This window comes from Aricia agestis, chromosome 2 (assembly GCF_905147365.1).
Source record: "Aricia agestis chromosome 2, ilAriAges1.1, whole genome shotgun sequence".
Taxonomy (NCBI): domain Eukaryota; kingdom Metazoa; phylum Arthropoda; class Insecta; order Lepidoptera; family Lycaenidae; genus Aricia; species Aricia agestis.
In genome coordinates this window covers 7,110,552-7,130,113 of record NC_056407.1, presented here as the reverse complement: position 1 = coordinate 7,130,113, position 19,562 = coordinate 7,110,552, and the positions used below count along the sequence as shown (strand labels likewise).

General features: G+C 36.7%; 1 protein-coding gene across 1 annotated transcript; it reads left to right on the top strand.

Moving 5' to 3' along the window:
* Positions 1-12,303: 12,303 nt before the first annotated feature.
* Positions 12,304-13,631, top strand: LOC121738541 (fork head domain transcription factor slp2-like). Its single transcript, XM_042130680.1, has one exon. It carries the CDS (start codon positions 12,356-12,358, stop codon positions 13,331-13,333), a length of 978 nt encoding a protein of 325 aa, XP_041986614.1. The 5' UTR covers positions 12,304-12,355; the 3' UTR covers positions 13,334-13,631.
* Positions 13,632-19,562: the final 5,931 nt, after the last annotated feature.

Below are 19,562 nucleotides of genomic sequence, written 5' to 3'. Positions count from 1 at the left end.
AGTAAACTGCGTGACCACAACATTAAAACAATTCTTTTTTCCATTTGACCGGCGGGCGGGCCGGCAGATGGCGATCTTCTCAGGCCGCTGTTCGCCGCATCGTTTTTGATTTGTGGACATCTTCGGTTGCACGTTATACATTGATTCTTTAAGATCCAAAAAGGTTGAAATTACTGCTCAATGATTCCTGTAATATACACGGTCACGGCTTGCCAGTTCTTTGAGCTCAGACTTAGCGGACACTCCAAGATCTTTGAGTAGTCATAGAGAAAAATTGTGTTTGATTGTAAAGTGTTAAAATTGCATATTAATATCTATAATAGAGAAGGCAAGGTCTCTACTATAGTACAGTATTTTAAATTACAAAAACACTCTTACTGTAAAATCAACAATCTACAATATAATTCAACAAGAATTCTAGTTTTACTTAAACCTAAGCCTAAACTAAACCAGCAATGTACACTTTGCGTTTATAATTCACTTGTTTGTAGTACGGGGCCCGCTCAAATATGCAAGCGATTAAATGTCGTCGTACCTCATCGTAGCGGCCAATTGTTCGGTAATTTGACGGGGACAACACAAAACTGTTATTTAGTTGTTCCGACTAACTTATTAATTCACCCAACGATGTTACGATCACACGGACATATTTCGACTCAAAACATACTAGCAGCACTCGGCCATAATATTGTTAGGTATGTTTGTGAGTTACGTTAAGAACCATTATAATTATGTTTAAATACACGATATATACAAAATATGTTTATAAGATGAGTATTAAAAAATATTATATGATCAATAATAATAAATTGTTAGCGCAATACGCAAGGCGCGTGGCACTGCTACGAGCGTCTACAAATTTTTAATTCTGCGTCTATCTCTAATTTTATACGTCTTAACGTTTGTAATAATTAGATTCGATCAAATTATTTGTGTAATTCTTTATTGTACGAGGCGTCAGGGCCGGGACGTCGTGACTCGTGTCGTAACTCGTACCACGATGCGGCGTCTTTTCACGATACGACTACGACGTTGCATCGTGGGAATCTACGACGAGCATCACCACGTATCGTACGAGCTACGTTGCTACATCGTAACGTGCCACGATACACGGTACGATGTCGCGTCGTAGAAACTCACGATGCGTCATCTTTGAATTTTGAATAACAACTGTGGCACTGACACAGGAACGCATCGTGAGTTTCTACGACGCGACTTCGTGCCTGTTTGCTGTTTAAATGTTATGCTGTGTTTTTTACGTTTAGATCCAAACGGACTATAGATAAATAAAATGTATTATTAACAAATTAAATAATAAATAACGGTAAGATTTTACCATTTCGTTTGACCAGTGAAAGCATTTCATGAACACATTAATTCTAAAATTTACTTGTCGTGGGAAATCTCTTATCTGAAATTATATTAATCGATGATTTGATAAGCATTACTCGAATATAATTCAATGAGATGTAACAAGTATAATATTGAGAGATGTGAACCACTAGTGAGTTAATTCTCATGTGGGTAAGACGCTGAGCGGGCAGATACCCCCCGCGTCTGCACTCAAGTGCCCGAATACGTCACACAATGTATTCACAGTTGTATAACCTCTGAGACTCTATTAATCTAAGCCTTATGCCATGGGCTTTTAGGTGGTGTCAAGGTAAAATAACTTTGAACGCAATAACGCAAATGAAATATATAAAACTAATTCCTATATTGCATAACAAATATTGCAGCCAGCAAATTAATATCGTGCCACACGGTGCGCGTAAAAAGAAATCCTACAGCAACAGCGATACAAAAAACAATCAAATCATTTTATTTCAAAGTAAGTATATAATAATTGAAACATACTTATGTTTCAATTATAGATATTAGAATTAATTAACAAAATGAATATCTTTAACAACATTAAATCGAATTATAGTAATTTTGGAAATTACACGTTATAATGTATTCACGGTAAGTGGACATTATTTGGAGTTTGTACAACAAATAAGGCGGTCTACCACATCGGGTGTGAATTATTGAGTGGCGATCATCCCGCGTGGGACAGACCACCTGCAGCACCACCACCACACCGCCACGCACCGGAACCACGTTGAAACAGTGCGTCGAAAATGACAAACAAACGTCATGTAGGACAGCCATTAATATAATATTATATACAGCCGAAAATATTATAAACTCATCCATTTTCTAATTCGGTCAAAACAAGGCGCATATATTGTAGCTTGATGAATTAAATTTAAAAACTCGCGTTTATAATGCAGTGAAATTACACTGCATGTTAAACGCCAGTGAATGCGTTCATAATGGTGTAATCAATGCGAAAGTGTGTCTGAATTTCTTCATGTCTGCCGTTATGCTTAGGATCAATTTTAATGAAGTTTGCTGTTTGGTATGATGCCCATTCAGTAAGCATGTGTATTGTGTACTGTGTAGCTGGCTCTGTAATTGTTCTTCTATTTATATTTAATTTATAGCATTGTACTATCAGAGAAGTTGATTCCTATGCAAATCGGGGATCTAAGTAGTTTGATTGCGTTACGTTACTTCTAAAATCTGTGGTTACGTCAAACCCAGCTGACAGATCACAATTAACATTGACATATTCAACCAAATAACGTTGGTCTGTCAATTGCATAGGAATCAACTTCCTCGATGGCACATCAAATGTAGTATTAAATGTAGTACATCAAATGAATAATAGGTACTCATTTTAAATTGTAAAATCAGCATGAAAGTATTAGGTAAAGTTCCATAATGTTAAATATTTATGCTGTCTATTAAAACCTGCGTATAAATTATATAAAAAGGTCGACAAAGCAACATAAATGTACTACTAACTGGAATTCGGCGACTGACTTTACCGATATGGGTCATATGAAAGCGAACTAAAAATTGACAGTCACACCTAACTCCATACTCACGACTCGTACTATCACAGTACGCGTCAATCACACGTCGTGAATAATTTGGACATTCGTACTGCCGCACTGCGGCTATCGTAACCAGAAGATGTCGTATCTCCCCGATACCACAATTGTTAACTCATTCCGACGAGGACTCTTCAAATAAATAGATCAGATATAAAACTATGTGTCATTGTATTCGGTATTCGATTATTTAAATTCAGTAATCGTGCTGCAGAATCAATTAAAATTCTAAATAATTCGAAGGTGACTCGATTGTTTTGAAAACCTAGTCCGAAGTGGCATGTTAATCGTTCGTGAGATATTTAATTCGGCACAGGTAGAGCGGGCAGGTAGTCACGACGGGTAAAACACAAATTGAGATATCAAAATAAAGTTTAACAACACGTATACTACTAGCGACATGTCGGTCGCGCCTCGCCCTCCGCAAGTGCCTCCCGCGGCGCCCAGACACTTCTATGCATAAAATTATACCACAATATATCCAACGGCTCGTTAAGATTAGCACTCGATATCTCTTAATTAATCGTAACTACTAACTGGTAACTGACGAAATTAACAGTTGTAACAACTGTTTTATCTACATTATAACATGAATAGTTATAGTTATAGACTATAATATAATAGCTCCCACACCGGTTTCGGTGACGGTGGCCGGTTTCATTGAAACCAGGCCAGCTACGCAGGAGTAATTTTATAGTGCCCAAGTGTGTGCGCAGTACACAAGAGCACTCTCTATTCCTTTACTCTCATAACCCTGTGGGACGGCAGACCGACACGACCGGCGAGAGATCAGGCGCAGGACCGACTTTTTACATGCCCATCCGACGCATGGATCATCTTACTTGTCAGACAATCAGGTGATCAGCCTGCATTGTCCTAACCAAACTTGGAAATAACATGTTTCCAACGCGGGAATCGAGCCCACGACCTCCGAGTAAAGAGCCGCGCTCTGTACCACTAGACCACGGAGGCGTCTAGACTATAATGTAACTAACATAACTTACAACAAACGTCTTTTTTGCTCTATATCACAAAATCCTTAGTTATATGTGTACTTTAATATTTAATAATAATATTAAAATAAAATTAAAAAAAAACGAGTTTTGGCCTAATTTTCCACTTTAATGGTACCGAACCCTTCGTGCGCGAATGCGGCTCGCACTTGGAAGATTATTAAACTATTAACATGTACTTAACCATGTGCTTAAATATTATTATAGTTTCTGCTTTTGGAACTAAATAATTCAGAGTAATGTGTATCACTTAACATACAGTCCTTTGCAAAAGCTTGATAATCCGGAGGTTACCTCTTCTGCTTAACCCTACATTATATTCAAAAACCTTGAGACGTTGTTATTTTCAAATTCTTGCATTATCACTGTCAAAAACCGAATAATGCTACATGTTTGCAAGTTTTTGAAATATTCCCGAAAATAGAATATGCGTGATATAGGACGACGATATTGACGACCTCTGTGGCTCAGTTGGTGGCGCGTAGCGCAAGCCGGGGGTCGCGGGTTCGAATCCCGCCGACGCGACGGAACAAAAAGTTTTCAATGTTCCTGGGTCTTGGATGTGTATTAAATATATGTATTTAATAAATATCTTGAATATATTATGTATAATATAAAAGTATTAAATATATTTCCGTTGTCTGTACCCGCAACACAAGTCCTTCACGTACTTAGCACGGGGTCAGACTGACGTGGTGTGAAGCATCCATAGATATTATTATTATATGCGGGTTATAATAAAAATATTGATTAACAAGTGGTATTCTACAATATTCTTTTTAAAATCAAAAACAACGATGCCACCCAAAGTAAAAAAAATAATGTACATTTTATAATATAGATAGATGGAAAAGGAAATAGCTCTTGATTTGAGTCATCTCTAGCTGGTTGAGTGCCCGTCTCAATTATTTAACCTTACTTAAGGTGCGGGTCACAAACAGTGGTCGCTAGTGGTCGCGAGCGGTCGGTGGGGCCGCGCCTCGACCTGCGTCAATTACCCATTAGCCTCGCTGTGTCACGACTGTACACGTAAAATACTTTTTGTCGTAACAGTACTTTTTAGGGCTTGCTCAAACGGGCTACTGTCCCATGGCTGCTGACGTTGGTCAACATGGTTTGAGTTATGAGTTATGACTTATGACGTATGAGTTAAGAGTAACGTTAATTGCCTGATAATATATTACTGCAATGTTTTCAAACTAGACGGCAGTACCAGCACGTACAATAAGTTTGGTTTGATGTTTGGCAACGTTTCTGTCAATATTCTGATATGACGTGTGCAACATGTCGGGTTTTAAGTCGGATTGCCTACTGTATGTGCTAGAAGCGCCCTCTGCTCCGACTTTGCGCAATGTAGGTATCCTACTGTCATTATTTTAATTATTTTTTCAGTGAGTGACAGGCTATAATTATATTTTATACCCGTGCGAAGCCGGGGAGGATCGCTAGTATATATTAAGAGAATAAAGATTAAAGGCATTCATTTTCAAAAGCCACAGCTAGTGTAGGCGAAGAAATTGATGTTTCTACAAAATTATTGTAATACGGCATGTTAGATTACTACTCGTAAATAGTTACTAAAGTGATAAAATACTAGTTAATGTTGCAATGTACAAAACCCTACTGTACAATAAATATTTCTGCTGTTTTGTACAGTCACGAGAGCCAACTATTTTTTTAAGACAAAAAGCTTGTCTTGTCTCTAAGTTATACATTTTTATTATACATATTTCCTTTATGAGTCTAGTCATCAGTTTCTTTAGGGAGATCGCAGACGGCACACTTTTTGTGTGATCGAGTCTGCGGCGCACATATTTACAGTCGGCATAGCGCGGCCATGCAAACTGTATGTGCGCCGCAGACTCAACTCGTGCCGTCTGCGATCTCCCTTAAGGAAACGGCTACGTACGGTGTTGTATGCAGTTTTGTAGTAAAATGATGTAGTTAGTAACATTAATATTTAACAATAATATGTAATCGGAATATCTATATATATATATATATATATATATATATATATATATATATATATATATATATATATATATATATAAATATATAACTCAAAGGTGACTGACTGATTGACATAGTGATCTATCAACGCACAGCCCAAACCACTGGACGGATTGGGCTGAAATTTGGCATGCAGGTAGATGTTACGATGTAGGCATCCGCTAAGAAAGGATTTTGATAAATTCCAACCCCCAGGGGTTCAAATAGGGGATGAAAGTTTGTATATAATAATACTTCTCAACGCGAGCGAAGCCGCGGGCAAAAGCTAGCTTTAATATATAATGTTTTCACGCTAGAGCAGCACCAGCACAGACAATTAACAAAAAGTTTTTTTCGACGTTTGACAAAGTTTCTGTCAATATTCTTATATGACGTGTGCAACATGTCGGATCTTGGTCGGATTATTTACTGTATGTGCTAGAAGCGCCATCTGCTCCTTCCTACTGCACTACGCCAACGATTACCTACCACTATTACGCATAACTTTTTGTTTCTCTGTGTCGCGTTTTGCAGCTAAATGTTCATAAATTAATAATCAGGGCGAGCGAAGTGAGCCCTAGTATATCCCACAACCTGTACATTTTGTGGTACACTTTACGGAAAAACTATCATGCCTATTGATTTGTGCTTTAACATAGTAATTTTTATTTATATGTAGATGTGTTATCATCAGTCAGTCGAGGTGTGACGACGCGAGCCCTCACAAAGCTCGGCTTTTAGCTAGTAATTATAATTATTGTGAGCAAAAGTGTATTTTTTTATCAATGGACGCTTCACACCACGTCAGTCTGGCCCTGTCCCTGTAAGTACCTGAAGGACTTGTGTTACGGGTACCGTACAACGGAAATATATTTAATACTTTTATACTATACATATATTTAAGATTTTTATTATATGATTAATGATACACATATTTAATACACATCCATGACCCAGGAAGTATGAAAACTTTTTGTTCCGTCGGCGGGATTCGAACCCGCGACCCCCCCGCTTGGGCTACCAACAGCCCACCAACTGAGCCACAGAGGTGTCTTATATTATGTTTGTCTGGTAACTCTTTACGCTCAAACCCTTGAATCGATTTTGATTATATTGAGTAGTTTTGAGCCAGCTCTGAAACTTTTAAATTTCATTAAAGTTGTGGACATCTAGTAGTCTACAATATGGCGGTGAGTGTACACTTGTACAGTAAACGTGTCTTCCTAATCCGGTAATTGCGATAACGCCCGAAACGTTTGTACTGGAGACAACTGTTCAAATATTATGCGAATATATGTTTATATTATGTAAATAATGTAAATTTTGTACACGAAACTAAAACAATAGATTTTACACGTGTCGCTTAATTTCTTTAAGTACACAGGTGAGTATAGAACATACTGGACGCGTGTAATGACGCAGACCGTATTGTTGTGTTTAGTATAACTTCAAGGACTGGCCATAGGGCACGACAATATTGACGCTAGTAATAATGTCTTTGGTTACATCGAATACTTCACCGGTCTATTGTTGGGTTTCATTAGTTATATTTCAAAAAAGGAGGAAGAAGATATGCTTATAGTCTGGAATAGCTATGTCCACACTATGCGCTTTCGTCTTCAATTTTCTTCATCTTCTTTCATTCAACTTTCATTTTGGCGCATTCAATAATTGAATGCGTCAACGAACGCAACGCCAACATTGTCATTTTTGTCTTTTGGATACGGTTAGAGGGCATGCGTCGCGGACATATGCCTCACGTTCGCTGTTGACTGCGCTATAACGCATGCCCTTGACGAACAGAAAAAGGCACAGCGTGGACAAAGCTGATCAGTCGCAACTCGCATGGCATGTTGCATTATGTCAGCTAGAACAAAACTTCTGATATCTGTAATTGTAGTCCGTCTGCGCAGAGCATTCGAGTCGTTCGATAATAATCATCAAAACTTTTAGAATGCAGCCGAAAACATCTCCATAATATTTGAATGTATCTGTTGGTCGCTTAGATTTTTTGTATCTTCATATAATATTATTATTATTTATTACATAAAAACAAATCTTTTTTTTTTTTTTTTTATGAAATAAGGGGGGCAAACGAGCAAACGGGTCACCTGATGGAAAGCAACTTCCGTCGCCCATGGACACTCGCAGCATCAGAAGAGCTGCAAGTGCGTTGCCGACCTTTTAAGAGGAAATAGGGTAATAGGGGAGGGTAGGGAAGGGAAGGGAATAGTTGAGGGTAGGGAAGGGAATAGGGTAGGGGTTAAGGGATTGGGCCTCCGGTAAACTCACTCACTCGACGAAACACAGCGCAAGCGCTGTTTCACGCCGGTTTTCTGTGAGAACGTGGTATTTATCCGGTCGAGCCGGCCCATTCGTGCCGAAGCATGGCTCTCCCACGTATAAAATTTTTATTTTGATCTGCATCTACATAAAGAAAAAGTCCGGATAAAACTCAGATATATTTAACCATTGTTTCAATTTTTAACCGACTTCCAAAAAGGAGGAGGTTATAGTTTCATCCTTTCGTCGGTTCCAGCTCAGAACTGAGATCCTTGACATAGTAATTACTAATTAGTAACTTACTTAACTTAGCCGGTACCGACTTCAAAGGAATAAAAATTGGATGCAGAAGTAGTTGAGGTTTCGAATTTTGAAAAAGGCATGACTAAGGAAGAATAAGAATTATTTCATACTTTTTAGATCTTAATAAGAATAACGCTTTTACCTTGGAAGTCGGGTTCAGTTTTTTGTTAACAAAAATAATCAAATATAATAAACAAAAATAATCCAATGTTTGTTTGGTGACCAAAGTTTGGTCAAACAATTTCTTTGGTATCCAAAGAGTAAAGGCCTTGTCCCAAGTTTAAAATGGTTCAATATTATGTATATTTTAATCTTCTCTGCTTCTCTTTTAATTGTACCTGCATGCTGTACCTACCTCCATATATAGTTTTCGTAATGAAGATGATAAGATTTAGTAAAGTGAGTAAATTCAAATACATATAAATAAAATACGCAATTAATAATAATTAATTCATTTAAGTACATATTTTACTGAACATGAAACGTTGTTTATGTGGAGCACGGTAAAAAACAAGTTAATCAATATAATATTGTATACAAGGTGTACCAAAACTAAGTGATAATACTTTAGGGTGTGTATGTGTCTCTTATAGAGAGTTCACTGTGAAAGTGGCAGCTCTGAAATAGCAAAATTTTGCTGCTACTTTTGCAGTGAACTCTATACATATGCAGGTGACACATAAACACCCTAAAGTATTATCAATTATCACTAAGTTTTTTTACAGCCTGTATAGGTATGCTGAAACTCAGTTCTCTTTTAGGACTTGAGGAAACACATCCATTGTTTAAAAATGATTGTGTCCTTAATATAACAGTAATCTGGGCTTCTCAGTGTATCAACAAACAACAGAAACATGAAAACATTGTACCGTAGATAAGGTATCAGTCGACATTCCTCTGATAACTATGACGTATATTACGAATACAACTCACGATACAATTTTGGATCAATATAATTGATATTGATGGATAAATAAAGATATTGATGGATCATGGGTGAAAACTAGTCGATAATCTTGATGTAATAAAGCTATTCTGCACGAATTACAGCCCCGTTATGCAGAGAAATTCGTTTATCCTATATGTCCTCCCCGGGACTCACAGTATCTCGACACCCATCAAAATCGGTTTAAATGTTTAAAAGACGTGTGAAAAGGTTAATTGTGAAATGAAGGTTTAAGTGTGAAAAGAAACACACTTAAACCTTCATTTTCATTGTTTTTCATTAAAGTGTTATACTTACGCAATTATATTACGTCTTTTTAGTCAGGTACTGGTCAGGTACTGTATTTACTACTTAGCAGAGCAGGTTCTAAATTTTGCTATAAGAAATATTCTATTGAGTATTGTACTATATAATTATATAATTAATAGTATATCTATATTTACTACTGTAATTACTAATTATTTATTTGTATCATTTATTAAGTTAACAATAATAATCTGATACGGCGAAGCCAACGGTAAAAATAGTAGATTTTGGCAGTGCACTCGCCTAAGTATGATGTCATACTGAGATAAGGCTGAAAACTAGTTTATTATTCGTAGCTGAAAACCAATTATTACGTTACTTACAATAAAATATGTATATTCAAGACATTACCGCAAGTCTGAAAACACCGTTCATTAAATTTTGAAATTTAGATGAGTGATTTAAAGTTTGAAGAAACACAAATACGTATTGCGTTCATAGACTGCTTTTAAAACACTTTTACAGCTTCGCTACATTCAAATATGTAGTTATTAACAGCTAGATAAATAAATGATTATTCAAAATAATGAAAAGGTAATAATTATTTATATATTGATAATTGAAACATTTAACAATATTTGATTTCATGAACCTGGTTAACGGTTATCTTATCTACTTTAGACCTTCGTAACACGTGCTATGAAACTATGTATTCGGCCAACGTGTAGTTGAATAGTTCTACTGCATCAAGACCAAGTAACTCTTAAATACCTTTAACTCTTTTAATTAAAAATTGCTAGGTAGGTACACAGAAAGTAAATTTAACACAAAAATGTACTTTGGATACAAATTAATAAATAGTCAAGTTACCTGTAGGTAAACATAAATATTTCTATGTAAATACTAGCTACCCGCCCAGGCTTCGCACGGGTATTCAATATAATATAGCCTATGTCACTCATTCAGTAGATTTGATTTATATTCATTACTACCCGTGGCCCGCAATTTTTAAATAAGTATCCTCGAAAATATTCTTTTAATTCTTTTCAACTTATTTAAGAGGGCGACTAACCCCAAAAATCAAACATCGTCCTTCTCTCTTCACACTCACGCCCGTCATTCATATGGCAGGTGAAAAAGAACGACGCGGATTCATCGCCAAATTAGTTTTTTCTCAATAGCTCGATAAATATACAACATTTTAAAAATCCACTAGGTCGATCACTCAATGATAGAATTTTATACAATGTGTTAAAATATTAACTTAGGTCAATGTACGGCTATGGCAATAAATGAAAAATTCGTAAAAATTAGATGCATCTTTGTGATATTTTTCTATCGAGAAAATTTTAAGATATCGTGTTTTTCTCAGATCGAATTCTCGGAAATATAATGTAGTATCTAATTTTAGAAAATGAAACAATTCGGTGCTTATTTTCAAGTATAATAATAAAAATATATAATCGACAATTTAGGGTTAGTCGCCCACTTAAGGTATTTAATTGAATAAGGATTAATGCTGTATTTATTATTAAAATTGTTTCGAAAATTAGCCATTATTTGTCCTTATGATATCCATAAGAGATAGACATATACCATCGCGGAATTTTCTGTGAACCTTTTCAATGTGTACAATACTTGGTACATTATTTTGATAAATCTCGTAGGGTTCAGCCTGCGTTTGCAATGTAAGCGGAAAAATTAATTATTTACATTAGAAACCCCAACAATAACAGTATTTCTCCACTATTTAATAAATGTTATTATACTTATAAACCTTACTCTTGAATCACACAAAATCCGTTGCGTAGTTTTAAAGATTAAAGGGAACAAAGAGGCACGCCGCACGAGGGAAAAAAGCGACTTTGTTTTATAATATGTAGTGATTCAAATTAGTACCTATAATCACTACAGCAACAACCTATTAGGTGCCTACTTAAATGAAAAAAACAGGATAGAGATAATGTGCATGTAATTTACCTAATATTGAATAGGAAAACCACTTCGACAATAATAATATCGTAATCGACATAATCAATATTATTGACGTGATATAATCTCTAATCTCTACTTAATTAAATCGTTATAAATATTTGTGTTTTCGTATCAGTTATCAGCGCGTATCACATCACGATGATGTTTCGAAAACTTTACTAAATGACTCACAATAATAATTATTATTGTAAGCTATCGTAGTTCACGGACTTACAAACTCCGTCCCCGAACAATAATAATATGCGGCCTTTGAACTATACGTACCTATGATTAATGCACCGAATACTCAAAGAATAACAAGGTAACATCAAAAAGTTAAAACTTAAAAAGTTACTTCATAAAAAATTGCAAAGTGTAGAAAAGTTGTCGCATCCAGTTCGAGTACACGAATGAGGTATAATGGGAAGCGAGGGGAGGGCGCGGGGCGCGCGGGGAGCGCCGGGGGTCTAGGGCGGAGCCCTATGTATAGAAAAGCTCGGGCCGCTATTGGCCCGAATGCGTTTGTAAAGCTACGTGGGCGGAGGAAGCGACGCGCGGTATAAATAACGGCGCCCGCCTCCGCGCACATCAGTCTTGACTACGCTCGCAGTGACAGTGCACGCATTTATACAGTTGAACAGTGAAGTGTTTCCAATATGGTGAAGTTCGAAGGAGACTTCAGCATAAACGCCATTCTTATGAACAATGCAGTGAACAAATCGCCGGCGCTGCCCACCACGGCCACCACCGTCATTCCGGACGACGACGATTACAGTGATTCGGAACTCGATGTCACCGGGACGGAACCGGTCGATTGCACGAAACCAAAAGACGACGAGGACAAAAAAGATAAGAAACACGAGAAACCTGCCTACAGCTACAACGCTCTCATCATGATGGCGATCCGGAACAGCCCCGAGAAGCGTCTAACGCTGAACGGAATCTACGAGTATATCATGACAAACTTCCCCTACTACAGGGAGAACCGCCAGGGTTGGCAAAACTCCATCCGCCACAACCTGAGCTTAAACAAGTGTTTCGTAAAAGTTCCTCGACACTACGACGACCCCGGCAAGGGCAACTACTGGATGCTGGACGCCTCGGCCGAGGACGTGTTCATCGGAGGCACCACGGGCAAGCTGCGCCGTCGCTCCGCGCTCAACGGCCGCTCCCGCCTGGCCTGCTTCAAGCGGCCCCTGTTCCCCGGGGCACCGCTGGCAGGACCCTACCCTCCGGCGACCTACTCCCAGCTCGTGGGCCTCTACTCGCAGCTGCTCTACCAGAGGTACGCGCCGATGCAGATGAAGACCGCCCCGATCGCACCTAACGCGGTACACCCGGCGTTCCGCGGCGAATTGGGATACGGCAGCCTCCCATACTCGCCGGCCCTGTACGGCTCGGACAGAATACCGACCGGGCCGTTCATGGGGCAATCTCCCCTGATGCAAAACTCACCTTTGGCGCAATCGTCGGCGATGCTGTCTCAGACGTCCCCGCTGCTGCCCCCGTCGCCGCCGCTGCTGTCGCACTCCCCGCCGACGTCGGGGTCGTCGAGCCCCGACCTGCCGTCGCCGTCACACCACCCGCTCAGCGCGCACATCTACAAGCCGGTGACGGTACTGACGCGCCAGTGACCCAGCTCCGTCGGCACTCATGAGGCTAGCTCGCTAGCGGGCGTTTAATTTATCTGTGATTTAGAGTAAGGTTGGCGGCGAAGAGAACCCAGTGACATTTGAAAAATCTCTGTAGCGTTAGGGACTTTGCAATACTAGTAAAATGTTAGTAGCATTCCATGTTGATTGGTTGTTATGTACAAATTTGTTTAATTTTAATGTGAATAGCTTATAATATTTTGTAGATAGATCAATATTTATTGAATGTAGGATTTAAGTAAATTGTATCACCTGAATAAATGAAAATTGTTCTCCCTTATAACCTATTTTGATTTCACCACCCATATTATGGTAACTTGATTTATAAAAATGGATTAATCATAATAAGTTTGAATTAAAACATTTAACCATTCATTTGAAAATAATAATAATAAAACAAGATGGTTAACTTATCCTAAGCTGTTAAGTGTGTTAACCATAGTTGTACCACAGATTACTAAATGTTGTACCTACATTAAACAATTGAAATGATCTTATAATATTGCTTTCAAAATTACTACACATATATAATATTATAATAGACATAAAAATCAAGAAACTTAATTTTTGATATAACTAATATGTAAAAAATAATTGAAAAAAATATTTTTCATAAAACGATTTCTATTTTTATTAAGAAGTTGAAGTTTTTGTTACCTTTTTATTCAGTGAAAAAAATATATTATATATCATACTAGTAAAATAAAAATGATTAAGCTAAATCTATTTGAAATAAATTAAAGTTGTTCAATATATTTTATAAAGACAGAATCTCTATATAATGTAACCACTTATACAATAGCCACTTCAATTTAATTATAAATTAATGTTATAAGTACCTACTAACTATAAAAAAATTATTTATTTAATATTTATTTGAAAGTTGAAACATATAGCTTACAAATAATAATAATTAAACGTTCCGTTAAGACATCGTAGGATGAATGGAAAAAATAGTGGAAACTGGAACTGGTAGCTAAATCACGATATTTTTTAACGAATATTTCGTTAAAAATATTTTTAACGCAATATTTAAAAAAGATTTAATTAATAAAATAAAATTGAAATCAAAGAACTCTATACGAATTATAGAGACATTTGAAAATAATATTAAAATATTATTTTCAAATGTCTCTAAAATTAAAGTAAGTGTAAGTACGTAAGTACTATTAAAATAGTACTTAGGTACTTACACTTACTTTAATGTAATGCAAATAAATAATTGAGCTCTAAATATTATTAATATCTTTTAAATACTTTAGTATAATACTTTAAGTACATTGAGGTGGTATATAATATGACTTTGAGAATACTTAATACTAGTAAACTAACACACACTCTCAGAGTATAAAAACGTTTCTAATAAAGGAAACAGTAGGTATAGATTATAAAATAAGGGGCAACTGGCAAGGGGTTAAATTTATCAATTTTATCAATAAAATATCAATTGTATTAGTTTTATTTTTGCTAATGAGTCTAGGTAAAATTTGAACTCTCTAGCTATTACCGTTCTCAAGTTACAGCCTGGAGACAGACAGACGGACAGACATCTTAGTAATAGGGTCCCATTTTTAGGTTCCGTAGTCAACAAGGAACCCTTACAGTTTCGGTCTGTCCGTCCGTCTGCCCATCTGTCCGTCTGTCTGTCCGCAGTTTTACTCAGATACTGTAGGACCTACAAAGCTGTAATTTGGCATGAATGCAGATATTAATGATGCGACGACAAAATGGTATATAAAATCTTTAAAAAATATGTAATTGATTGTACTGTTGGTTCTTGGTGGAAATTCATGTTGAACACTAATAAAACACTATTTTTCGTGCACTTTTTCCACTATATTCAGAAATAATTATAAATTTTAACAAATTACACGACCGGTTTCGAAATAAATCATCTTCAGGTGTCAATATTTTTCAATGTTTTTCTAAGGTACCTCCTCAAACATCAAGCGGGGATGAAATTTTGTTTTCGCCTCCACCCCACCGTGTGGGGTGTCGTTGGATAGGTTTTTTAAAAATATTACGAGTATTCATAGATCTTTTTTCAATTTAGGGATCCATTTGTGAAATATGTAGTTTCATAGTGGAATACATCGTTTGAGTCCAGTATCCCCCCTTCTACAAGCTAAACGGTTGCTTCTGGAAATGTGAAAAAATTCATGGGAGTAGGAAATATGCTGAATTAAAAAGGGAAATTATCAGGGCTAAGAAGACCTTATAAGTTATTGAGTAATAGTCGATCAACTAAAAAAAATTCGTTCAAATTCCTTTAAACGTAACTGAAATGATGTTGTTAGTAGTGTAAACACGTTACTGTACATTCATTGACCATACAAAAATTAGCACGAACTAGCGGTACTACAGAACCCTATTGCGCGTGGCCGGACACGCACTTGGCCGGTTTTTACCCTTTGGATACGGAATCCTAATAACCCCAGTAATTCATCCTTGTTATAAGAGCACTATATTTATGTTATTTTCTTGTTTAGTTTATATGGAACAAATTGTTATACAGTAAAAAATAACAATCGTTTCTCACCTCATTCCATCTCATCTCATTTTCATCACTAATTTCTTCGTCGCCATTGCATGCTGTATTTCACCTGTCATTGGAAGTCATTTAACCTATAAGTTACTATTGTTTGTATTTTATTGAATGTGTGAGATGATATTCTGTTGGTGAATCGAAATGAATAAATAAATAAACTTATTTCGTCAACTTGACATCTATCGTATTCTATATTAATTATTATTAGAATATTAATTATTACTTTATAAACTTGTTATCAATCAAACTGGTATTTGGGTATCGTTTGGGAACATATTATGTATGATTTGGAAATATAGAGTAAGATATTAAGTATAACAGAATATAGTGTAATAGGCATAACAGGATATTGTAATCAGCGTGTCGGCCAATAACAGTCGAAAAATAGTAGAACGGACAGTCTGACTATTATTGCTACTTACCGCTACTTCACGCATCTAATTCAACTATTGAAAAGTGCAATGTGTTAAAATTCATCGCTCGCTCATCTATCACTGTGCGTGGTACAATTTTGACAAGACGCGAGAAAGAGTAACGGAAAAAGTTTCTTGAAATTGTTTTGTGAATAGATCAACATAAACTGGTTGTATTTAGGTACTCATTCTACATTTTTGAAACGTATGAAAAATGTAAAATATTAAATTCTCAGTTATCCTGATGAATAAGGATATTTTATTTTTTTTGGCTAGATAATTGACTTTTATAACTAACAAAGTCTAACAAATTCTAATACTGTTTTTAACTTATATTGTGTAACGAGCTTTTACCCGCGGCTTCGCTCGCGTTAAAAAGTATTATTATATACAAACTTTCAATTCAAAAAATTCACAGATTATGGTACCTATATTTGAACCCCTTGGGGTTGGAATTTATCAAAATGCTTTCTTAGCGGATGCCCACGTCATAACATCTACTTGCATGCCAAATTTCAGCCCAATCCGTCCAGTGGTTTGGGCTGTGCGTTGATAGATCACTATGTCAATCAGTCAGTCAGTCACCTTCGAGTTTTATATATATAGATATTATGGCGTAACCTATCCTGAGAAATCGCTTAGCCCTGCTCCTTAGACCATACTCCCGCGACAGTTGCGCACCTGGGCAATACAATCACACAAACAAACACACAATCATGTTCGGTTGTCAGTGATCTACCATCGTTAATCATCCATCATGCGATGACGTCTCCATCTTCCCCGAAACATTCCACGGTAGGCATTTCTTGTTTCACAAAAAATAGTAACCACGGCACCGCGATTTCTCATGGTCACAATTATTATTTTCTTAATGTCTTGAATGAAAATGAATTTAAATTTTATTAGTCTCGCTTAAACTCGAGAACAACTCAACCGATTTGACTAGTCTTAAAATATTCATGGAAGTTCAGCCTGCCTAGCATACGCCAACGAGATAACTCACTCTGCATGTTTCTCGATGTTTGATGGTTTGTCTCTTCATCTTTACTGAGCTAGCATGACAAATATTTTTTCTCGCGTAGATCTATCATCGAAATAACACATTTTTTAGAGTTTAGTCGAGATAATGTCGAGATTTTGACATTATGAGACGAGTAGTTTTTAATTATCTCGAGAGTGAGATATCTCGTTGGCGTATGCTAGGCAGGCTGGAAAGGTTAACCGTATCAATACGGTGAGAAGGAGTTAAGTGATCGAAGCTGACGGGTCATCTAGTTCATTTATAAATTCGATAGTCTGTCTGACCTCAGCTAGAACCGCAAAACAGATGATTTTCAGGTAGAAGCAGTTTAGTTACCATTTTACTGCCTTTATACTACTAACTACATAAAGATGGTGGAGAAGAGTTACCTCAAGAGTTATCATAAAGTTTTCCCCGGATTTGTCCTAGTTTGAAGGGCGTCCGGGGTGCGTCCGGCCTGTTTTTTGAAAAGCGTCCGGGTGAAATCCAAACACTTTTGATGAGAGAAATTTAACTTTTAAGTCATGCAGCACTAAACGACAGATAAAAATTCGCTAACCATACACACGGTTTCTAGCACGGACTTGAGTTAGTCAGATTTTTACAAATTCTTGTTGGAAAATCAAAAATTGGCAAGACGTTATCGTAAATTGTTTAAAAACTGTCCGGGGAAATAACTACATTTCGGCCAAATTTTGTCGTGCCTGATCGGCGAAGGGAATTTGGATGATGGCAACCCTATATAAAATCGAATGTTACAAAAAGTTTTGGCACTCATTGTAACTATTGAATATTTTGAAATTGACATACATCTTCACGCTAGAATCGCAAAAACGATTTTGATGAATTTTGGTATGACGATACTTTGAGTATTAAATATTAATTAATTATTAGTTAGGATGGTTTCATTTCACGGCTTATTGAAGTCGCACACGACATGTAGTAATTTTATGTATAACTAGCTGTCCCGGTGAACTTCGTGTCACTTAAAAACCTTCTCTGGACTTCTACGAATATTTTAAGACTAAAATTAGCCCAATCCGTTCAGCCGTTCTCGAGTTTTGCGCTTAGCAACACATTCAGCGACTCATTTTTATATTTTGCAGTCTGTTCTATTATTTATTTATTTATTCTTTTTATGTACCTACATGTCAGTAGATGTTTAAAATTTGGAAATTATTAAATTGCACCTATTTTGTATTTAAGACTAGCTGTTGCCCGCGACTTCGTCCGCGTGGACTTTAGTTTATAGTTGTTCCCGTACGATACATCGATTGAATAGTTTACGCGCAAATCATAAAATCATAAAAGTATATTGTGTGGGAACCGTACTTCTTTCCGGGACAAAATATGTCCTATGTTATTTCCCGGGATTCAAAGTATCTCTATACCAAATTTCAGCAAATAGATTGAATAGTTTAGGCGAAAAGTCAAGTTTACTGTGCGAGAAGGAACCGTACATTTTTTCGGGACAAAATGGATCCTATGTCCTTTTCCGGGACTCAAAGTATGTCTATACCCAGCAACATCGGTCCAGCCGTTTACGCGTGATGTCGTGACCAAGGGAAATATGGATTCATTTTTTATTTATATAGATATACGAGCTTTTGCCCGCTTTATCAAAATGTTTTCTTAGCGGATGCCTACGTCATAACATCTAGGTACCTGCATGCCAAATTTCAGCCCGATCCGTCCAGTGGCTTGGGCTGTGCGTTGATAGATCACTATGTCAATCAGTCAGTCAGTCACCTTTGAGTTTTATATATGTCGTAGGATGATTTGATAAATCGGATTATCGCGAAAATTCTAGGGACTTCGCGAAAACACGGATAATTAGACAATGGTGATAACATTTTTCAACCTTACTGACAAAAGGTCGTGTTTTCGCGAAAACGCGAGTCGCCTTAGTAAGATTGCGAAACTAATCGTTAGTTATTATCTAAAAAAATCACTGATTGGTCGGTTTAAGCGCTCCACGACAACATCTTCTCTGATTGGTTGAAGACTTGACGTTTTAAATGTCAATTAATTGTCACGCGTTGTTTTTTTTGTGGTCGTTTTTGTAAGCGAGCTAGCAGTTTTTAATATTTTTAATGTGTTTAAACTTGCAGTCAACAAGACGTGAAATTAGTGCTGAAATTTCAACAGATCCAGAAACTAATTCTGAGGTTATGGTTGAGATTGAGAAAAAGGTTAAATAAAAAGTAAAGTTCCTATGAAGAGGCATTG

Excerpts from the sequence above, each read along its gene's own strand:
- LOC121738541 (XM_042130680.1), top strand. The coding sequence starts at position 12,356 with ATGGTGAAGTTCGAAGGAGACTTCAGCATAAACGCCATTCTTATGAAC.